A 23,795-nucleotide genomic window follows, 5' to 3' on the forward strand; every position below is an offset into this window, starting at 1 on the left:
GCATAGAATATTCCAATACAGGGCAAAAATGAAAAAAAGGCGTGTTTTCTAGGCCAGATGGTTTCTATTATTCTATAGTCGGGTACAACTTTAGAAAAAAGGAGAGGCCCCGCCCATATGACCGAAGCGCGGCAGCCGATTGCCTCCGCGGCAAAGAAATAGTCCCGCTTCTTCTCCTTGAGCGGAGGCACCGGCCGTCCGGCTCGTGACGTCAGTCTAGAGCGCGCGCCCATTGGTGGAAGCGCGTGTGCATCCGCCTTTGAGGTGCAAATGCCGCTTTTTTCTAAAGTTGTACCCGACTATAGAATGAGGCGAACGTTGGAAACGCGGCTTCTATCAGCAACATTATGCGAACCTGAAACTTCGCTCATTACATCGAAGGAACCATAGGAAAGAGCGTTAGCCTAGCTTTCATTGTTGTTTACTGCATGGAATTCCCGGTCGTCAATTCACGCGAAATACGCCGACGGGCGACGTGGTATAGTGTGAAAGGCTCGTATGAAGAGAACGCTGATTGCGTGAAGAGTATAGTTCCATTCAACTTTTACGGGCTGAGTATAGAGATCCTCAAGCATTTCGTCTTTCATGCCAGCTGCTTCTGAAGAAGAACTTTGGCATTCAGGGGGGCGCAAAGTGTCTACGGCGTGTGCCGATAAATTAACTATCAATGCAGTCTGCGCAGCGGTCGGTGCGAATTTGCCGCCACGGGCAGTTTAAAACTAGGGATTGTGAATACTATACATATATATACTTGAAAAATAAATGTCTAAAAGTGCTGTTCTGACGTCCCATGGCTTCCACAGTTGTATGCCATTTGAAGGTCGGGGTTAGCCCTACGCTGTACACCATACGCTGTTTCAAGTCGTCTTTGAAAATGTGTACAAATGTCGTGTGTCAGATATACTTCCGGTATATGGGAGAATAACTGCACAAACTTATAGATGTAGACTAGCTTTAAGTGCTGCCTCTCAGTTTGTCAATCCAAGATACAGATGGGACCGACGGACGGAAGCGCAATGTTTTACACGGGTTGTATGAAAAGCAGGGCTGACATAATTACTCTTAAACAATAATTAAACTAAATTACTAGTTACATTGCAGGAATTTTTAGAAATGCATTTCACTCCCATTAAAATTAGAGCTCGTCGAATGTAATGATTACAATAAGATTACTTTTGAAAAGTAATGAAATTACTTTGACGTTACTTTAACCAAATATCCTCATTGATGCATTAAACTCGAGTAAGTTTAATTGAAATCACATGTGCGTTGAAATTTCCGAGGTCTTTCTTCCATACGGTTCTCACTTGAGGCTTGGGACTCAGATTAACTTCTCTTTTTATTTATTTCTTGTTTTTCTTGCTTTTCATTCCATTAAGGAAGCACACATGTGATGTTTTAATCAAAAGTAATTGGAAAGTAATCAGTAATTTTCTTTAAATTACTCGCTAGAAGTAATTCATTACACTACTAAATTACCAGCCCACAAAGTAGTTTCTTACATCACTCGCTACGGCAGAAAGTAATCTAATTCCTTAAATTTCATTACTGCCAACTCCGATGAAAACTGATAACTACCTCACATTGGCTGGCCGACGCTTCGATAGCTGGACCTATGTAAAGTAGAGACGCACTTCACTACGTTATGGCCATCATCTTTATTGGCGAGTGCTCTATCAAACAGGTTGCGTTCTCACGCAAAATTCCACGCGTCAAATTGCTAGCCCCCCAAGCTCTCCGTGTCGCCAGGTACGGGTCCATCGATGTTCGGCACGTCCACGAAACTGACAGTCCTGTTGCCTTCGGGCGCAGACTCCGTCTCGAAAAGCAATACGGTGTTCTTCTCTGGATACGGGCGGAGCAGCACACCGGGAACGTACAGGGTCACCTGCAATAGTTTACGAGACCGACCTTATGGTAAAGGTACCAACAACGAATTTTAACAGCGGAGCTCTTTACGCTTTTCCTTAGGCCGTGCGGTGTTGACAGAAAATGGCGCCCAGCTATGACGTCACCGAGCAATGAAAAGATAACCTTAGTCAAGCCTACGCCTAGCTATAACGTCACTTCGGGAAGCCAAGTTAAGCTTAGTCAAGGCTAGTTAAGCCTGGTTGAGTCAAGTTAAGCCACGTTAGCCTAATTACATTAAGTTTAATTAGGTCAAGCGTAATTACGACAGTCTAAACCTGACTAAATCTAATTAAGCTCAATTAAGCTTAAGCTAAGTGTACTTAAGCTACTCCTAGTTAAGTTATGCCTAATTACACCCAATTAAGCAAAGTATAGCTTTAAAAAATTAAAAAAAAAATATTTTTTAACTTGAGTAGCAGTGCTCCCTTCCAGCAGATAACTATCGCATGTAATTTGAGCGGGTCGTTGAATTCGGTTCATTTAGAAATATAACATGGCTTACTGTACAATAATTAGATGATCACTTAGGTTTCAATTAGACTTGATTGCTGCAAAATACACTATAATTTATTCCAACACTGCCACTTGCTTTAACTCAGCAGCGGAGATGTTCTAAGGTTGGGAATGACGACAGATGGCTGTCCGCATGTCACGCTTCGGTTTCCAGATATACCCATAGATGGCGTAACTGCCTCCGTTGCAGACGAAGTGGTAGCCGCACAGTTGGTTGGTTGGTTGAAAAACTTTATTTGGTTGAAAAACTTTATTTGGTTGAAAAACTTTATTTGGTTGAAAAACTTTATTTTAGCCGCACAGTGATCACAGAAAATCGGAAGGGAAACAGAGGAGAACCGAAACTCCGCTGTTTCTGAAGATTTCACACTGGGTGTAACTGGGGTAACTTCTTGGTCTCCAGAACCTTGGCACCCTATTATGTAAATTACACGCATTTATAGATAGTCCATAACAATGCGGGGTACAAAGGGTTAATATACATATTTGTTTAACCCACGTGTAATTACTACTCTGATGCTGTCTTCGTCTAGTGATCGTGCTTTATCCCCGTATTATTGGAGTTCTCTCAGCGACCACAACAGATATTGCTTAGTGCCGATAAGAAGCGAACTCTGGATGAGGCTTACCTGTGGTCCGATGCTGGGCCAGTATCGTCCCAGGTTGAAGCCGTTCACAAAGGCCACGCCTTTTCCCCAACCCGTCGGGTCTAGGAAAGTGTCCAACGTCTTCTGACCTTCGGGCAGCACGAACGTCCCGAAGAACGCACCGGGAGCCGAGCACTGTGGCTCGGCGTTCGACGTAGCAAAGGCCTCTGTCAGGTGCGTCACCACATCAGACTTGTCCAAAGGCAGCGGTTCCATTGTCCAGCCAGAGAGGACGTGCTTGTCCAGGGTGACGTTGGAGATGATTCCCTACGCGAATCGGATGCGTTAACTATACGCTTTGAATTATATCGATCATTGGTGCATTCAGTAGGTTGAGAAAAACCGTAGTTGGCGACTCCGCAATACTAAGCATTGGTCACTAACCATTCCTTTTTACACCCTTAGCACGGTTTGGTGGCGTTTTTCATTGAAGCCCCTTAAAAGCCCCTTTAAAGCATCTCGTCATACCTGCGAAAATCATTTGTATCAGCCTGACATCGTTTCTTCATATGTATTGTAGTTGTCATTAATTTTATGTTATTTTCATTCGCTTTTCTTGTCATATTTATGTACCACCCATCCCTCTGTAAAGTTTTGTGCGATTGAGAGTAAAATAAGTGAAATGAAATGAAATGAAAGGCCTTAGGTGCCTCATCAAACGCGAAAAGTGACCGTCGACGTACACACGAAGTGATGCAAAAAATTACCTACATATGAGATGTGACGTGATTGCACAGATCGCGAAAATAATGACGTCATTATCACGTAATCATGTGTCACTCATGACGTGATCACATGACATCTTCGCTGGTCAAACGTGGGCCGATCCCGCAGGCACTGCAAGATTACGTAAGCTGCAGATAGCTTCCATCGCTTTCGATCCCGGAGGCAGTGCAAAGTGCCAAACGACTTCACCAGCAGAAAGCAGTCGAGGAACCGGAAGGGGGGGTGGGGGAGGCGGGTTTCAATACATTCGACTGAGAAGAAAAGGAAGAAGAGCATTACTTCTGCCAGCTTCCATTGGAATACCACCGCTGTTATGAAGAACCGAACCTGCGGCTACAGTGTTTTTTTTTTTTTTATAGTGACGTGTACGGTGTCCTAGCTAGCCCTAGACAACCAGTTGTTATTTTAAATGCGTAAGCGTTTCTATGCCGACTCAACGGAAAAACTGTCCGTCTGTCTCTCTGTAACGTAAGACGATAATCGCCATAACGAAACAAGTGAACAAAACAAATTTTCTTGGCAAGGCTGGGTTTGAGGCCGGGCCCGACCCTTCGAAGGCGAGTGTCTTAACAACTGGGGCGCGCATCCACGCCCATAAGATCTCATTGTATTTCTGAACCATATGAACGCGTTACAACCGCAGTGCAAAACAAGTGATAAAGAAAAGTATATGTAGAGGCTTCGTTGAATGTCGGCGAATGGAACAAAATCCCTCCCTAAAGTCGACATTGTACACACCGGGAGAATTCCGACTTAGCGAAAATTTCATGCCATACTCGCGTTTTCGAGGTCGCGGGATGGGCCTTCTGTGGGGCTGTTCCGTACGCTAACGAACGCTGTAAATATGGTGAAAGACGTCATGCCGATGCTGCCCTAAAACCCCAAAACAGCGTCGTATAAGGAAGGCAACCACCTGGAATAAATTTCTAGGCTTACACATCACAGACTACTCCCAAGAGAGATTCTGCGGGGATATTCTTTTAAATGCGAATGCATTTCTTAGTCTGGGCATGTCAGGCGTCTGTCGGTGTCCGCGCGCTGGCAGGTGTTATCTCTTCGCTCTCACTTCCTCTCCCATAGCAACAGCTGCGGGCGCGCGCGCTTATCCTCGCCCCTAGCACCCGGAGCAGGTGGTGCGGCCGGAGTAGCGGAGAGTGAGTGGACAGGAGGAGCGCGCTCTGGCGTGTGAGGGCGCTCGCATCGCGGCAGCTCGGCGGTACGACGCTGCTGCGTGCGCGCGCGCCGTTGCCACTCGCCGAGCGGGCGGTGTGGACGTGTTCCTCAAGCGATACCTGCCCTTCAGCGAAGAACTGCGACAGCAACGGCAGTCCTCGCTTCTCAAAGACCCTTTGAGTGTACACTTTAGCGACCACAAGGCTGAGACTATGGCCGTCAGGTACAATGATAACACAAACAGGTGCTGATGAATGTGTAAATAAATGGTTACGGTACAAGTCCTCGTCTCGTCATTAATTTACGCCATTAAAATTACTACGCCGTGTACTCTCGGCGCAAGAAATGGATTCACATTTCCTCACGATTCCCTTCGGGGAGGTGGGGGCATTTTTTTCTCTACGTTCCTAATCACTGTCCTGAAAAAAATATTAATATTTTACTTTATTGCTATGTCCCTAAATTTCTGGTGGCCTCCATGCTAACTTTCGTTGTGTTAAGATGAGAGACGCTTGCCTAAAACATATGAAGCAACATCTAAGAGCTTTCGTTTTAGATGTTAAACTTTTGTTTTCTACAAATGACAACTAGAAAAGCTGGAAAAGGCAACGGTCTAACCAGAACAAGCATGGAGGCTTTTCAGGACCCGGTAGCTTTGCGGTGCCTTGTTCCATTGTCTCTATTTGCCGCTGTGCTCTATGTCCGAATCTTTTGCATTGCCACACTATTACAGAGACAGCTTACTGCTCTCCCTTGGTAGTATAAATTGGCACTTATCCCACTGATTCGTTTCCATAACACAAGGTTCCAGGTTACTCTAGGGCAGGGGTCGGCAGCCTGCTACCCGCGGAGCAGGATTATGCGGCTCCTGGGCACGACATCACAACTTCCCCACCCCCAACTAACCGATGAACACCGCCAGGCTTTCTGCGTTTGTCGCTGAGCAACCTTGATGTAGGTATTTGCGAGTTGGCTAAGTATGTTCAACACCAAAGATCGCATTGAAAGATTTTTTTTTTTTTTGCTGCTTGCAACCTGTGTGTATAAACTGCAACCTTGCGACGTGTGATGACAATAAGCATGTTTTCTATTCCAGTTTTGTACATAATTACTGTCGATACGCAGAATTTTTCCCCCCACACCTGATTTATCGGGCGGCCCCCGCTGTGTCGCCTTCATGCAACTCGGCCTTCCGCCACAAAAGGTTGCCGACCCCTGCTCTAGGGAAGATACTTTGGTCTCTTTGAATACGTATCGCAAGCCTATAGACGATTTCAAGAATGCGATAGTAGCTGCGAGCGTTCTACCCCAAGGCACTTCCGATCACTTCATTTGCCAGTGTGCAACGCCGAAGCGGAAAGCGTGTGTGCTTATGTTGTGTCAGAGTAAGTAAAGTCTCTTTTTATGTTTTAGGTGCGAAGCACCTTATGCGTGCGGGCTGTTGGCGTCTCCTATCGACGTAGCTCTTCACGGTGTCTCCTATCGTCGGCCGTCACGGTAAAGCAAGTGTCAAGTAAGACGGCGCGTTCGCTCAGGAAAAGCTCGCGAGAACGCCACGCTCAGGGAAGAGCTCACTGCTCTCCCTTGGTATAAATCGTTCGGCGATTATCCCACTGACTTGTTTCTATAACGCAAGGTTCCAGGATTCTCTAGGGAATACTTCGGTCTCCTTAAAAATGCATCGCAAGTCTTTAGTGCATATAATGAATAACGAATTGAATTCACGACCTACAGAGTGTCTATTTACAAGGTATTAACAGCGCATATAACATTGTTGAAGGGGGCAGGACAAGCAGGGGTAAAGAGCCTTTGTCCCGTTTCCGAATCTTGCATGCGCTGTTAATACCTTGTAAATGGATCCTTGCGAACTCGACCGTGTTTCAACACTTACTAGCTACAAGGTGTGTCAGGACGCGGAGCCTTAGCATTCTTAGCATTTTTAGTACGTGCCATTTGGAATTTCTGGGTGGAAATAATAATAGAAAAAACACCTTGGGGAGTACGCACAAGTCGGCCACCTTGAACTTGAATTAAAAAAAGTGGGCCCCTTGATACTGCAGCGGGCCATTTCGACAATTCGAGATTGGGCCAACTCGCAAATTTGGTGGTGGACCAATTCAGAAAGTCTGGGATGGAAATATTTGCGTTCGAGGCAACTGTACATCTTGCGGTGGGTCTCATTTGGGGTGCGGGGCAAATGGAAAATTTCGAGCTGTGATAACTGTATGGGTATTGCATACTAAGCATGCGTAGCGCAAAGAAACGGAGACGAATATTGTGGAGCTCCTTCCCTGCCGGGAAAATCGGGACAAGCGAAGCTTCGCATACGCGTGCCTTACCTACAATTTTTTTCTTTTCTTCCTATCGCATCGTTCAATGCTCCCTCCTAACTGTTTACTTCTTCCATGCCGGGAATCGGACATTCATTCACATGCTTTACAGCGCAACACTTCACTTGCTACAGGCAACAACGACGATCATGCGTTCATATCCAGGCAACAATGAACTGTGGCAACGGGAAATGACATGTCACCTCTATGAAAGATCACATTGCCATATCACGATTGGCTTATCGCCGACAAGCCCACTAACAGAGAGAGCATTAATTATTGGAAAGTGGCGCCCATAAATACGCGCGTGACCGGCGCACCTTCGAGGGCCGCATTTCTGTACACACGCCGGGTTTTTCGTGTACAATGCCGCCGCCGCCAACACTGAAATCTCGCTAGCCCATCACGTACACTCGCGTGTTTTGAGCCTCGCTGTTCTGCAGCTCTCACGGCGTGGAACTGGCTTTTTTTTTACAGCGAAAGCTGTTATGAGATCATTTCACCGGCCCTTTTTGGCGCCGTAGTTGTCCGCCGCCGCCGCCGCCGGTGTCCGTAACCAGTATCGCTCGAAATAAGAAAAAAAAAACGAAAATTCCAGGATGGAACGAGGTTCGAACCTGGGCCCTCTGCGTGGGAGCCCAGTATTGAACCTCTGAGCCATGCCGGTGCTTGAAACTGCTTTGCAAAAAGGTCCTATACAGGCTTCATGTCGGAAAGGAACCACACTAGCATATGCAATATAGCGTGGTAGAAGAGTAAAATAAGCACCAAGCGTCGCACAACGCGAATTCTGTAACCAGGCGTCACACAATGCGAATTGCGCAACGAGAAGGTTGTTGAATGCTTCCAACCCATTACATTGGGCTCCGCAATAATTCTTCATCGTCATCAGGCACAGCATCAACAAAGTGCGCATAATGCCTTACATGCGTTTAGCAGGTACCACGGCTCTCCGTAGAATGACGAAAAATGGCATAATGCCTGCTGCCCTACTTCTAAAAATTACAATGATTTATAGCGTAGTGGGTTCCTCCCAAGTGCACTTGTATTGGTTGCCAAGGAAGCCCATAAGCGCATGATCCACTTCCTCGGGGTCTCAGTAAAGTTCTTCGCCCCCCCCCCCGTCTCTCTCCCACGTCAACGTATGTTATACAGCATGACGGGATAGGGAAATAGCAGTGCTGGGCAGTATCGAAGATACATGTATCTTCGATACTATCTTAGATACTCTTTGGGTATCTTGTATCTGTATCGCGATACGTCTTGCAAAACGAGTATCTGTATCTGTATTTCCGATACATTCAATAATGTATCGTGTATCTTAAGATACAAGATACTGCTATAGAAACACCACCGTGCGAAAGAATAAACGTCGGCCGGAATTCCGGTTCTCAAGCTGATATTGCTGCCACTAAGCCACCTAAATAAAACTGTCGACAGTAACATCCTTGTATATTTCCGCCAGAGCGCTACAGCGAGCACAGGCGATGATGTTTAAGCGTCCCTATTGGTGGAGCAGAGTCATGTGATGGCGCTCGAGCCATCGCGACAGAACAAGCGTGCGAACGTCTCCGCGCAGCCTACCTTTTTTTTCTAGATGTTTTCTTTCTTTTTAGTTGTGTTGATGTAATGACACTTGTTAATAGACCCTGCACTCTGCTGCGTACTCCAATGCGTGCAGCGTCTTTTGCACAAATTCTGATGCCTCTATTGGCCGCGAGACCTAGCGGCGAGCGGACGAAACCCCGCGGTGTGGACGGTTCCTTGCGTCGCCTGCTCACCACACCGTGTTCTCATGTGTGCGTACGTCATGCTCGTCCTCAGGTGACAGCTTATTCCGTTGTGCTAGCACAGCAACAAATGTTTATACCTACGCCTACACGATATACGCAAACATTTCCCCTTCCGAGACTTGTATGTGAGTGCATACACGTGTCGGTATGGCGCTAGGTCGGACCATCGTACCGTCCTTTCGACAAAATAATTTCGATGAGGTTGCCACATTGTCGTTCAAGCACATCACATAGTGCATTTGCCGTCGTCCTAAACGAAAGAAGTACAAAATGTCGTGTGAATGCAGAGTTTTAGCGACACCGCCTCTTAAAGTGTTGGCGATTTTGAAATCATTATGATACCGCAAAGCATGAACTAGCATCTGCAAAGGCCGGTTACCGGTAAAAGAGACCTAAAACCAGGCATTTCTATAGTGGTACACGCGTATTCATGCAAACAGAAAAGCAGAGTGCGCAAAGTTCTACTTTATCTAATTACGCAGAAATACGGGCTCTCTGTTTTGTAGCCGCCAAAGCAAGAAGTAAATATCTAATGGGCTCAGTCGCGCAACGCTCTTTATAGTGTGGTATTGGCTGAACACAAGTTAAACGCGTCCAAATAGAGCAAGAAAAAACATCGACCACAGTGCGAAACATTACTGTGACCGAGGGCTAGTACCCCATTGATTGGCAGATTGCGCCTCTCTGACACGTGATAGGGATGTTAGGCCGGCTTCGTGCATTAATGCGGCAATGGAGGGCGTATATAGCACCATTAGGCTGTTGTCAACGCACTTCGTTCGCCGACAATCGACTCAAACCGCCTACGGCGAAGCGCCGCTGCGTACATTTGTATACGCTCCGCCGACCGCCTATCCACACTAACACGGCGACGGAGCTGCCACTTATAGCCCGATCTCGTGGCGAATACTGTCACTATCGAAGTTTGTCTTGCGTGATGCTTCGTTGCAATGTCTCAAGAATGCAAGAATGGGGCTGCTTTGCGTGTCGCCCCTTTCACACATCAGCGATTTGAAAGACCTTGTGGATGCAAGCTTGACTTACATAGTACGATCAGATCGACTTACATGCAAAAGAGATTCTAACAACCGTCCCATTATTAGTGCTGACGTTAGATGCAATAGAACAAGCATTTACGTATCAGGGAACATTTTGACGTATACAGTATCTTTGTTCTTCCTGCTAAATTATTCTAGAAGTTCTTTTAATGATAATTTGATTGTTATCACAAGTGCTTTCTTTGCTGTCTTCCGTTTGCATCCCATACATTACCTAGTCCTCTGCATAGTTTTTCGCCCGTCTGTTTATTGTAATATGTCTTTTGTAACCTGCTACTAAAATACGCTCTCTGCTTTATTCTTATTTTTTAACTGTCTGCGAACGTGTTTTATTTCATATTTCGCGGGCTTTCTCTAAAAGCCCGAAAATATTCACCATGCAGCATGTACGCTGCCAAAAAAATTGGGTCGGTCGTTGTTAAATTCGCTCTACGATGTGTCGAAGCGCAGTTGGTCCTAAAGTGAATGTTAAAAATGTCGCAATGCCGCATAATTGATCTTATTTAATTAACCAGTTAAGCTTAGTACAAAACATACCATAACGAGTGCCACATGACGGCAAACCTTTGGTTTCATTCAGCGGCGGTTAACCACTTGTTTTTTGAATAGTGGGTTCTACTTAGGTGAAACACCTGTATACTTATTCACTTTGATTGTTTAATACGGAACGACCTTGCTATTTGGCTTAAATATATTCGTTTTCCTTTTTTTAGGTCACCTTAAAGTATTCTTATTGTTACAAATCCGCAGGTAAGCAGAGCTAGAAGTGGCAATAGTGTGAATAGCAGTGATAACCTGCGGCGTTTTGTGCCGCTAATACGTCTGAGACGTTTCCTGGCGGCTGAGGTTCTCTCAGAGAACAAATTGTAAAAGGTTGCACGTTAGTGAATATGTTGACAACGAACGCTTTACGCCAGCAGGTAAGTAAAATATGAAAAATCACTGCAGTTTTATGTCCTCAAATAATTGTGAGCGCGGACTATGTAGTTCATCGTCTTTACACGACGCGCCACAAACAATGTCGCTACCAACGTTGTTGCTGCTGTACACCTGTCGGTGGATGCGGTATTACGAAAACAATACGCTTGCGGACGAGGTAAGACTGCACAGCGGTATCTGCGCCATCGTGCGGACGCACTTGCAAGTAGATGGTAACCAGCTAGCTGGTCGCCAAGTAGGGCAGCTGGCAGCGACACCAATAAACTACACAACAACTAACAGCACAGCAGTTAAAGAGCTGTCATATTAAGCAGCCAAACAAATCCCAATAAGTCGTTTAGAAATGAAACTAATACGCCTTGAGCAAGAAGGTTTGTATCTTGTGATACAAACAGGTATTTTGTTAAAATTAAACAAAGCTGGTCGCAGTTAAGAAATTTTCAAGTAAACACATTTCTACATAGGCCTTTGCTGCTTCATTATATAGATATATAACAGCAAACTTGCAAATGTATCGAAGTATCTTAAGATACAATTGGGAAGTATCGTATCGGATACAATTATTCCGCGAGTATCTTGTATCTGTATCTCAAATACTTCTCGCCCGAGTATCTTGTATCGTATCGCGATACAATTTCAAAGTATCTTTGCCCAGCCCTGACTCGTATTGACAAGTGCGGCGATGTGGGCTTGTTGGTGCATCCTGATATGCGGTAGTTTAGCGCTGTTGATGACAACGAAAGGAAGAGCGCTGCTCACAACAAACTTTAATTCCTTCATCGATCCGTGGAGTAGGTGAAGCCGATGCCTCCGACGGTCACTTCTCGCGTTTGGTGGGGCATCTAAGGCTTCAAGAAAGTTTATTCTGTCAATGCCAAGCCCACATTTTGGGTAAAACGAATAAGCGTTTTCCAAGATGGCGCCCGAAATCAAGGAGTCCACTCGATATTCCTTTGGTTTGTGTTGTTTACAAATGATTAGCGATCGTTGAGGCTAAGAAATTCTGGATCTCGGTAAAGATTGTTGGACGGCCGTGAGACCAACTGCGCGCTGTTGTGACTACCAAACGTTTGAATGAAGACTAGGTTTATTTCAAACCCGCTTGTGAAATTGTTCATGATCGTTTGGCATTTGTAGTTCAAGCACGCGGGCACAAGATTTGGCAGGTATCATTACAGACATTTCGCTGTCCATCCGTGCGCGCACGTTCAGATTGCCGCACGTGAAATGCTAGCCTCTGAAATTGTCAGTGTCACCAGGTACGGGGCCGTCGATGTTTGGCACGTCGACGAAACTGACGGTCCTGTTGCCTTCAGGCGTAGACTCTGTCTCGAAGAGCAATATGGTGTTTTTCTCCGGATGGGGAAGGAGCAGCACACCCGGAACGTACAGGGTCACCTGCAATAGGTTGACAAGGCGGCAATGTTCACATGCTATCGGAACGTTGGTTTAGACAAGGAGGGGGGAGGAGGGGGTTCAAGACCTTTTTCGAAATTTTTAAGTTTTGAAGGTGTATACACACGCGCAAATCCAAACATACATCATACATAAAGGGGGGTTTAAACCCTCACCCCCGCCCCACCCCGAAACAAATGCTGACTACGCCACTGTCTCGAAAGAAACCAGAGATCGAATTCATAAGGCCTTCTTTTCGTACGTGGGGTTTGATATCTTCCGACCTCCATCAGTTAATAAAATATACGATGTCACCACCTTTCAGGAACACCTCAGCTGCTCTGCATAGTAGCGGTAGCGTAAGAAAAAAACATTTCGTGTGTAGGCCTTGCTAACTTATCTTGAAGGCTTATGAGTATTTCTTCGCGTTTCTCTTTTTGTAGTCAGCTTTATGCGTGACCCAACGGTTCTATTTGATGGACATTGTTTGTGTCAATCTCATTACGGACGCAGTGCATCGTATCTTACCCCCACTGAGGTATTATATCGCGTGTTCGAGAATGGGGGGGGGGGGGTGACAAAAATAAATGAAATTTACGGTAGATGAGAAACCTGCAGTACTTTCTTAACGGTATTACTTAAAGGGACCGACAACTGATTTTTCTCGACCCAGCTTTTTACGGCGCGACAGGAAGCTTACCCTTCGTAGCGTTTGCAGCTGCAGTGGTTTATCCTAAAAGCACGTAGTTATTTTATAAGCAGTATTTTTCGATCTGAAAGGCTCCAAGCACGCATGAAGGCTTGCTCCAGCAACGCTGAGAATTGATAGCAATGCCGCTAGCCCTTGTGAAAGCTGTCGTTGTTCTGCTTTCGCAGCAGTTACTGTAGCTATGCTTAACCACCTTTATTTTGAGCTTTCGAGCCATTTTTGAAAATAGCAAGCTGTTACAATGAGATGATGTGGCTTTATACACCTTCTCGGTATTTGTACAGCGTTGTGCGCGCCTGCGACCAAGGTTGCCTGCGCCTGTGTCATGGATGGCTTTTCGCGGCATGGGATCATTACGCCAAGCGAAGGCAGCGCCACTTTGTTGCACACAACTAACGCAGGCCTATATGTACATTTTTATGGAGTAATATCTTTTAATATAAAGAAATGAACAATATTTCAGTACTAACAGAAAAGTCATCGAACGCATACACCAATCAACGGTCACGTGACCGGCTTCATCGGACCGTGTATGATTTTGCCGCCAGAGGCGCCAAAGGTCATTTTTCGCGACTTTCAATGAAGTAATAAAAATATAAATCCGCCTCTCACGAGATAAACAGGGTTGGTTTGAGTCAATGCGACGGACAATCTTTCCATCAGTGCAGTCATCTCATTTCATGTTCTGGGCAGTTGTCGGTCCCTTTAATTTGTACCGATGGTCTAGTTGGTGAGCCATGATCTGGTGAAACAGCGCACAAAAGACACATTCAAACAGACATAACGAAGACGCAGGCACAAGCGCTGACGTTTGTGAGAGGACGTGAAAAGGGAAAAGCAATAAATAATAGCCTAATATCACTTGAATAAGCATGTAGAGCATGTATACAAGCTATTCATTTTAAAAAAAGGTAAAAGTTTCATGTCATCGCAACCTGTACAAATTTAAATGCTAATTTTCGGCCAGCTTGGTATAGGCTAGATATGGGAGTACAATGTTATGAGCGCAGGCTGTGGAAATATTGAGATGCCGCTCCGATACCGCGTTCTGGAAACTTGTGTCGCCTAATGTGTCCCTGCAGCGTGCGGTAAGTTCACGCTAAGTGAAGCGCAAGAAAGTTCGCGAGTGTATAATCTTGACCTTGTTGCTGTCGGACCTATGGCATTGCCAAACATTTCACTGAGACTTTAATTGGATGGCAGAGCTATACAAAAAAGCCCATAGGTTTCTTGAGTGGCGGCCGTGAAACGTCCTTGCAAATGTTAATATATCGTGATCGCTTTCCGCTCATGTTATCAGAAGTAAGCTGTTTTACAGCGAAGCCTTCTTAGGCTAGCCTGTGCTGTAGTAGGCTAGTAGTGGACGACTGCAGAAAACTCATTGGACGATTCGGCAGGTCACGTGATCTAGTTTTGGTTGATCAGGTGTTAGCGCGCGCATTTCAAATCTAGCGGTGGATTCACGACATCACGTGATCACGCTAGCCAATCGTGTAGATTGGCGCTTATAGACGTCACCGTGCCGAAGACTCCGAAACGCGGTCTCTCGAAGCCGAGGCAACACGGCACCGAATGGTAGCCGCCACTACTGAGGACAGCAAGCGACGCTGCAAGGAATACCACAACGGGGCATCATCGCGCACAGACAGCTTCTCTGGGCGACCATCTTCACGGAGTGGACGGATCATAGATTTACGTTTTATTTTTGAGCCATTATGATCAAATCTCCCTCGTAAGTTAGTGCTCTTCTCGTATTATGAACGCTGTAATCGCTTTACGTATCGCAGGTTCGCAGCAGCGTCGACAGGAAATCCCTCAGTGTCGACGAGAAATGAACTCTCGGTGAAACTTACCTGTGGCCCGATGCTAGGCCAGTATCGTCCCAGATTGAAGCCGTTCACGAAGGCCACGCCTTTTCCCCAACCCGTCGGGTCTAGGAAGGTGTCCAACGTCTTCTGACCTTCGGGCAGCACGAACGTCCCGAAGAACGCGCCAGGGGCCGAGCACTGTGGCTCGGCGTTCGACGTAGCAAAGGCCTCTACCAACTCTGTCAAAACATCAGACTTGTCCAAAGGCAGTGGTTCCATGGTCCAGCCAGAGAGGAGGTGATTGTCTAGCGTGACGTTTTCGATGATTCCCTGCGCAAATGGTAACCGTGAATTGTGTTGTTTGAAATGTATTGATTTTCACTGAAGCATTCCGACCCTTATGTATTGATAAACTAGGCCAGCAGACTATATTTCCAGATTCTAAGTCATGTGTGCAAGTAATCGGTTATCCACTGAAGAGAGGAAGGAACGTGCCAATCATTATAGATGTGGCTGTGTTCTGTGGTGAAGCACATGAGAAGGACCGCGTCGCCGCACTCACGTATATACCCAGCCACCATTAAACCTTAGGCAATGGGTTATTATATACGAATGTTAACCAATCTAGAAAAACTGGTATGCTACCCTACACTGGGGAAAAGATGGGGGGGGGGGGGACATACTAACAGGCGACAGGACATACTAACAGCCGACAGGGGTGTCATGCGAGCGCCTGTGCATTGAAAGCGCTGTGCGTGTGTGTATGTGTGTGCGTGTATGTGTGTATGAAAGCGCCCGAGGTATTCTAGATTTGTATTTAAACAGAAACTCACGCAAAATACTTGCTTTGTATCTCTTGACGTAGTTCGTAACCTAGGGTTATTGCTTCAAAGCCTGGCACGAAGAATAAGTTAATGTTTAACACTGAAGTGTGCACCTTCATTTTTAAAATGGCGAAAGTCTAAAGCTAGAAAAGTTGCAACAACGACAGATGGATGTCAATGTCGTTGTAAACTTTCGCCATGAGCTCTTCTTAACGTTAACGATGTTCACAGTCGCAGCTCGTTTGTCTGGTCAGTTGCTTACAGATAAAAAGGTATGATATTGCATTCTGGAGGAACCAGAGTCGACGTGGCATCCTTAAAGAATTATGGCTTTAAATCCTAAAATAATAATCCTTAAGGAATTATTATTTTCAGAAAAGAAAATTTCTGAAAATCTGTGCCACGGCAGTCGTATGCTAAGGCAGGTTTTAGGAAATGAAAGCATGTTCTCCATTCCGGTACTTTCAATCAACCTTTTTCACCGAATTAATAAGACTAAGGCATCAGCGGTACGGTATGCCGGACCATAAACTGATAATGTTCATATTTCTGGGTCTCCTGTGCTCATATATTTGGAACCTCTGGCTACAACGTCGACCCACGTCCTCGCCTGAGATACACGCTACTGTAACGTTATCTAGCAGCAGTAGTGGAGGCATTTGTCGAACAAGCGCGCATCCTTTCATGTGTTTCATGTGATGCCTTTCCCACGTAATGAATAAAGATATTGTTTTTACAGGCCGCTTACAAGACTGAAACCATTAGCGCCTCGTTAACAGAAGCCTTTTTGGTAAGTTTCGTGCGCATGCACATACCAGTAATTTCACGCTGCGTTAATTTTACACAAACCGGACATGATGACCACTTAGATACAATTACACGAGCCTCGATCGTTCATCCTCCCAACGTCTCACCTTCACGTCGCGATTCCCAGCTCCGTAATTGATCCTGCCTGTGTTTTCAACCAGGATGGTGATGTTCTGGCCGCCCTGAACCACCACAGGCACGCTGTACACGAGTTGATCAGTGCTCACAACTGCCCGAGTCTGTGCGGTGAACACATATCCCCTGTTTTTGATGCCCGGGACACCCAAGTTAGCCGGACTCGATGGTCGAAACGACACCCGCGTCGTGTACACCACATAACCGTAAGCGTGACCTAGCTCCTCGAACGACAGTGGTCGGTTAGACGTCACAGCGGTGACGTAACCCTTAACCCGTAAGAAACTGCGGATATCATCGAGCGTCGCGCAAGAGTGCAGCTCCACGGCGCCGATCTTCAACTTGGATGCCGGGACGGGCAGCGTTCCGTTAGGAAGCGGCAAGTAGCGACCGACAACTTCCCTTATCTTGAAGTAGGTGTCGTTAGGATCGCCGGCTTCGGTCAGGGGCGCTCCGTAGTCGTAGCTGGTAGGCTGCGCTGGCGGATTGGCGCCGTTCATGAATCCGAAGTTTGTCCCACCGTGAAACATGTAAAAGTTGACCGACGCGTTTCGCTGTAGTATCTTCTCGAAGGTCTTCATGACGAGCTTCTGGTCTACCTTGGCGTGACGCTGGCCCCAGTGGTCCAGCCATCCGGGGTAATACTCCGTCACCACAAGCGGGCCTTGTTTCATGGCTCTCCTTACGGCAGCGAACATGGCGTCTACGTTGACGTTCGCACCGAAATCGGCGGTCACTAGCGGTCCTTCGACGCTGTCGCACCTGTAGGCGGCGTCGCCTGGAGCGTCGGTCCTAAACAAAACGACGTCTTGACCGAGGTAGCTTTGGGTAATGTTGACTAGGTGTCTCATGTACTGCTTGTCGCAGTTGGTGTACTGGCCGTACTCGTTTTCCACCTGCACCGTGATGATGGGACCGCCGTTCTTGTAGAGGTACGGCTCGATCATCGGCAGCAGCACGCCGAAGAACTTGTCCACGCGAGAGAGGTAGGAAGGGTCCGATGACCTGTACTTCATGTTGGGGTTCAACCTCAGGAGCCAGTACGGCAAGCCACCGTTGTCCCTTTCGGCGCATATGTAAGGGCCAGGTCGGAAGATCACGAGCAAGCCGACTTTCTTCGCGGTGTCCAGGAAGGCCTTCAGGTCGTAGTCGCCCTCGAAGTTGAACTTTCCGGGTTCCGGTTCGTGGCCGCTCCATTCCACGTATGTCTGAAGCGCGTTGAGGCCAGCTAGCCTCATCTTTTCCATGCGGTCTTGCCAGTATGCCTTAGGAACCCGGAAGTAGTGGAGGGAACCGGAAATATACCGGAAGGGTTGGCCGTCCTTGAGGAACTGGTTGTTCGCATAGTCGACGGTGAACGACCGGCTGCTGGAGGCGCAGTTGGAGCACGCGAGCAGCGACGTTACAACCCACGCGATTACGGTCTGACGAGCCATGCCTGCGGGAGCTGATCTCGCGCCGATTACTTTACTCTCGGCCGAGCTCTCAGCTTGCAATGCGAGATGGGCGTCTCTACTTCATATCAGCGGCCCAAACGGAAGGCTAGGATGTGGCAGACGGGGAGTGAAAAGCGTGGCGAAGGGTAGATAGTTGGCATAGCACCAGAGTCTAGTGATAAAAATGTCGGCAGCATTGATATCATTGTTTGGATGTGGTATTGAAAGGCGACTTATTGTTTGAAAGGGTGATAAGTACAGCTTGAGAGGTAAGGAGTGTTCCGAGCAGTACGCTGGAAACACGTCTGCCTAGACAAAGTCTGCCTTGCCTGAAATGCGGCGACAGAGTATGGGAGTATGGGAGATTACTTGTAGTAGCGGTCTTTGAACGTTGAACATGTATTGATGTTCTGCTGGAGTCGTACTTTATCTAGCTTCTTCACGAAAAGCTGAAAGCTACTTACATAAAGTAGCAAAGCAAAGCACGACGATTGTGAATGATCACTTTTCGTGGCTGGTTGATTTGTATCATGGGATGATAACCCATAATGCATTATCTGCTGGCAACTGCAATATATAATGCACCTCCCGGACATGCCGTTTTGTATGAGCGGAAATTCAAGTTCTACCTTTAGCATTCGCATTGTAATACATAGCCATGTTAGTTAGCGATGTGCCCGTGAATACAGTTTTTTCCTCGAAGCAATGTCTGCTCTATGTGTACAATGCCATTTATTTTGTTATGAGACCTCGATTCAAAAGAATATCCCGTAGAATCTCACCGCATGAGAGATGTTTGACCTAAATGCGCGTAATGATAATTTTTCGGGGCCATCTTTTTTCAGTTATTACGAACTCGATGAGGATACACTCATAGTTAGGAAAGATCGAATATTTGGGGAGTATTTCTTCCACGCAACTATAATCGTCATCTACCTCGCGTTCTTTCCTTGTGTTATCACCGCGGTCGGGCACTTTCCGGTCACGAACGGAGTGCGCGCTATCAGCACGACGTAACATTCTCGATAGGAAAGTGCCGAGAGGCGAGTTTTCAAGAAGCGAAACGCGTGCAAGCCAGATCAAGATTAGTGTTCCTTGGCAAAAATACTCCTCAAATAGTTTATTTTTCTGTCTTAGAGCGTAGTATGCTCGTAATATCTACACTCTTTCTCAGAGTGTAGAGTTTTGTTTATACACGAAGTCTTGGGGGCAATTGATGTCATTATCCCTGCTATCAACTAAGGTTTATCGTTCAAGCTGGCGTCATTCGAGGTTAGGACATTCTAAGAGACTGGGCGTGCAAACACGGACACAAGAGAGAAGTCAATGTACTACAAACGCCGACCAATAACTGCAAAGGCGCACAACGGCGGAAAAGAAAGAAGGCACGAAAACTTATCAACACATGCCCAGGCAAGAGGCGAACCTATCAATCCGGCTCGCCTGGGGGTCTACGTGAACGATAACTGTTAAGGCATTTGATTTCTTCTTTATGCAAATTAATCGACGGTTGACTCACGCATGCGCTACCACTATCATCGATATGCCATTCCTCAATCATGAGACATGTTTCTTCATTCGGTTCCAAAGTCACGATATGATTATGAGAGACGCCGTAGTGGAGGGCTCCGGAAATTACAACCACCTTCGGTTCTTTAGTGTGCTTAAATCTAGGAACACGGGCCTTAGCATTTTCACCTCCATTGAAATGCGACCGCCGCGGCCGGGATTCGATCCCGCGACGTGCGGGTCAGCAGTCAAGCAACATAACCACTAGACCAGCGTGGAGGGTATTTAGAATGAATACTTACTAACTAGATCAGCTTTCTGTTATTTGATGTTAAGACGGCTCTATAAATAGCACAGTTCTCGCGCACTGTGCTTCTGCAAGTGAATTTATGGAGTACAGCGCACTGAGAACGACCTAACAACTGATGCATGTTCCAGCAATTGAGAAATAACTTCGACAACTGTGCGGATTTTCAAAGACACTTGCATTGAACATGCAGCTTTTTTAAAGGAGTTTTCTATTTGAACTCGGAGTACTCCACGCTACCTGGGTATAAATATGTCCCTATTACGAAAGGGAATATTTGCAACTTCCTGTATGTAGCGCAAACCCACGAGGAAATTGCTATACCATAGGGATTTGCGAGAAGTAAAGCTTCTTGATGGACGAAGAGTTCTTCCTGGTCCGGGATCGAAACCGGGACCGCCCAGTCGCTCTACCAGTTGAGCTAACGAGGAGGCTAGCAATTGGCAGCGTGAGGGCGAATTAATCAACTCGAAGCACATGGACACTGAATATTGCAAATCACTTCTGCGGAATCTCGCACGGTGGCGGAAGGGTTAGGAACTGGGAAATTAACAACCAGCTTGTAGCACAAAGCCACACGCAAATCGATATCCATTTCTGTGAAAGAAAGCTTCTTGATTGACAGAAACTTAAAGCTCTCGCTTTAATTTTTCCGGGATCGTCGCTCTACGAAAAAGTACAGTCAGCGCCCCGGTAAGGAGTTGGTGCCGGGTTCGATCACCAGTCCAGGACGAATTTTTCCTTGTTTGAATTTGTTGTGCTCGCTCGCATGTAGACGGCCCTGCATACGCTGAGCGCCTTGCATCGTGCTCTTTTACAGCAGAGCTGATATGTAGAGAAGAAATTATAGGACATGTTTACTAGCGAAAAAAAAGACGTGGACGAGAAGAAGAAATACAGGACAACGCTAAAAAAATTATCATCATCATGGCGGCGCTGCCATGTCAAGCCAAGTTAAGCATAACTGTGCCTAGTTAAGTCAGGTTAACCATAGCCCAGCCTAAGGAAGTCTAGTTGAGCATCTTAATACCTAATTAGCTCAGCCTAATTAATCTAATGAAGTCAAAGCCTAATTAGTCCTAATTAAGCCGAGATGAGATTTAGGTGTGTCCAGTCAGGCCGAATTCAGCAAGATGTGCCGAGCTAAGCCTAAGGCTAGTTAATACTGAGCCTAGTTAGTGCTAATGGAGCTAGTCATCTAATTAAGCCTAGTTTGACAATAGATGCAAGCTAACCGAGACCAAGCCTCAATTATGCAAATTAGTCCAATTAAGCTAAATAGTCTAATTATGCTAATTAGTATATGCAGGGTCCTTAAGCTACTTGTTGCTGCGACTGCCAAGAGATTTCCAATGAAACCTGATTGATATCTAGCCAATACTCGAGATTTACAATGTGATCACGTGAACATTATGTGCATGTGCATCGGCATGTGAATGCACGTGTGCCTAGTCAAGCCAGGACCAGCCGAGTGCCCACCAGCTCTGCTCTGCCCTAGCCTGGCGCAACTCCGTGCAAGCTGCGCATTTTTTTTTACTTACCTTCGTTTCGCATAAACCACCGTTGTTGCGTCCAGTGTTCTCTACGAGAATTGTGATGTTCTGTGCCCGTGTCACGACGATGGGAGTGGTGAAAATTTTTTGGTCTTTGGCGAGGACAGCCTTCGTCACCGAAGTGCTCACATAACCCCTGTCTCTGAGGCCAGGGACTGACAGTACTGCTGGACTGCGCGGCCGAAACGTGACAGTCGTAGTGTAAGCCAGGTATCCTCTATCCTGTCCCACCTCTTCGAAGGACATCGGGAACTGTGACGTCGCCGCTTTCAGCCTATCTCGAGCTCGCAAGAAGACGAGCATCTCGTCGAGTGAGCAGCACTGCCCTAGTTCAACCAAACCGAGGTTCATCTTTGGAGCCGGCACCGGCAATGGTCCGTGCGGTACGGGCAGGTACCGCGCCGTTATGTTTCTGACCGCGTAGTACGTGTCCGTCGGGTCCCCGCTCTCGTTCAGAGGTGCTTCAAAGTCGTAGCTCGTAGGCTCCGGCAGTGGATTGGCTCCGTTCGTGAAGCCGAAGTTGGTGCCTCCGTGAAACATGTAAACGTTCACCGAGGCGTTCATCTCTAGAATGGTCTCGAAGGTCTTGAGAAACTTCCGCTGGTCTACATTCGCGTGCCGCCTGCCCCAGTTGTCCATCCATCCGGGATAGTACTCTGTGACGACCAGCGGTCCCTGCTTCATGTTCCTGCGCACAATGGCGAACATGTCCGACACGTTCACCGTAGAGTCGATGTCGGCCGTTACCAGGGGGCCACTGGCGAGGTCGCATTTGTAAGCTTTGTCGGTCGGGTAGTCCGTGAAGAAGAGAACGGCATCGTCTCCCAGGTGTTTCTTAAATTGATTGAAAAGGCCGCGCAGGTAAACCTCGTCACAGGGGAGTACCGAATTTCCGTACTCGTTCTCGACTTGAACCGTGATGACGGGACCTCCGTTGTCGTACATGTACGGCCGGACCCTGGGAAGAAGGACGTCCATCCACGTCGCCACCGCTTCCATGTACGACGCGCCCGATGACCTGCACCTCACGTGGGGGTCCAGTTTCCGTAGCCAATACGGCAGGCCGCCGCTGTCCCTCTCCGAGCAGATGTAAGGTCCCGGTCGTAGTACGACCAGAAGACCGACGTCCGCGGCGGTGTCCAGGAAGGCCTCCAGGTCGTAGGCACCCTCAAAGTTGAACGTTCCGGGTTCTGGTTCATGGCCGCTCCATTCGACGTACGTCTGCAGGGCGTTTAGTCCGGCCATTCTCATCTTGACCATGCGGTCCCGCCAGTATGCTCTCGGAACGCGGAAGTAGTGCAGGGAACCGGAAATGTACCGGAAGGTTTCACCGTCCTTGAGGAACTGGTTATTGGCATAGTCGACCGTGAACGACCGGCGGCTCGAGTCACACTTGGAACACGCGAGAAGCGACGTTACGAGCGACGCGAGTACAGTCAGACGAGCCATGCCTACGGGCGCTGGTCTCGCGCCGATTGCTTTCGTCTTGGCTGAGCCCTCGGCTTGAAATGTGAGCCCGACGTCTTTACTCCTTATCAGTGGCCCAAACGTAGTGCTAAGATGTGGTGGACGAGATGTGCAGAGCGTTGCGGAAGATAGTTGACATAGCACCGGAGGACGGTGATAGAAAGCGATGTCGAAAATGTTGATATTGTAAGCACATTTAACGTACTTCATCGTTCTCATTTGTACATAGCCATCATCATCCCTGTTCTTCTTCTTCTTCCTCGTGTTTTGTGCCGAGGCAGACACTGCGGAATTACAATTCCGACAATATCATTGTTTGCTATAAAGCACGCGTAATATTCCGGCAGAACCCGCGCATTGTGGGAATCGATTTCGTGCAAAGCAGTGCTTTCGCCGATTTTTGTTGGCTTTGAAGCAACTCTTCCAATGTGGATCAGCGTAATTTTGTAATTTGAGTAACTGTGTGCGAATTATGGGCTTACCACGCACATCAACTGCATTTTTTTGTAAAAAGTTACCCGTATTAGCAAGACGTGCGAATATTCGGAAACTTTGAATAACTAATCGAATAGCGTTCTATTCAATTCGGTACTCAAATCGAATAGCGCTTATTCGAGCTACGGAATATTTTTCCAATAATAACCGACGGGACAGCCCCAAAAGAACAATTTTTGTTGTTTTAATTAGTGAGTTACCAATATGCACGCAGGTCAGTCTTTTGCGGGACTGTAGAAGCTTTACTCATCACCGGATGA

At 47.0% G+C, this 23,795-nt stretch overlaps 1 protein-coding gene across 4 annotated transcripts; it reads right to left on the bottom strand.

Moving 5' to 3' along the window:
* Nucleotides 1-1,672: 1,672 nt before the first annotated feature.
* Nucleotides 1,673-23,076, bottom strand: LOC119404474 (beta-galactosidase). Of its 4 annotated transcripts, none has more exons than XM_049418893.1 (3): nucleotides 21,562-23,076; nucleotides 15,048-15,332; nucleotides 1,673-1,888 (listed from the first exon to the last, which is right to left on the bottom strand). In XM_049418893.1, the coding sequence occupies exons 1-3, from the start codon at nucleotides 23,020-23,022 to the stop codon at nucleotides 1,721-1,723; spliced, it is 1,914 nt and encodes a 637-aa protein (XP_049274850.1). In that variant the 5' UTR covers nucleotides 23,023-23,076; the 3' UTR covers nucleotides 1,673-1,720. The 4 variants fall into 4 exon arrangements, with proteins under 4 accessions (XP_049274850.1, XP_037526907.1, XP_037526905.1 ...); XM_037670979.2 differs by lacking the exons at nucleotides 15,048-15,332; nucleotides 21,562-23,076 and adding exons at nucleotides 3,054-3,338; nucleotides 16,741-18,246 and having other exon boundaries at nucleotides 1,689-1,888; XM_037670977.2 differs by lacking the exon at nucleotides 21,562-23,076 and adding an exon at nucleotides 16,741-18,246 and having other exon boundaries at nucleotides 1,706-1,888.
* Between the last annotated feature and the right edge of the window lie 719 nt (nucleotides 23,077-23,795).

This window comes from Rhipicephalus sanguineus, chromosome 9, assembly GCF_013339695.2.
Source record: "Rhipicephalus sanguineus isolate Rsan-2018 chromosome 9, BIME_Rsan_1.4, whole genome shotgun sequence".
Classification (NCBI taxonomy): domain Eukaryota; kingdom Metazoa; phylum Arthropoda; class Arachnida; order Ixodida; family Ixodidae; genus Rhipicephalus; species Rhipicephalus sanguineus.

Coding starts and splice junctions, on each gene's coding strand:
- LOC119404474 (XM_037670979.2), bottom strand. CDS start 18,204: ATGGCTCGTCAGACCGTAATCGCGTGGGTTGTAACGTCGCTGCTCGCG. Junction 3,339..16,740: donor CTGGGAATCGCGACGTGAAG/GTGAGACGTTGG, acceptor CGATTCGCGTAG/GGAATCATCTCCAACGTCAC. Junction 1,889..3,053: donor GGCCCAGCATCGGACCACAG/GTAAGCCTCATC, acceptor AAACTATTGCAG/GTGACCCTGTACGTTCCCGG.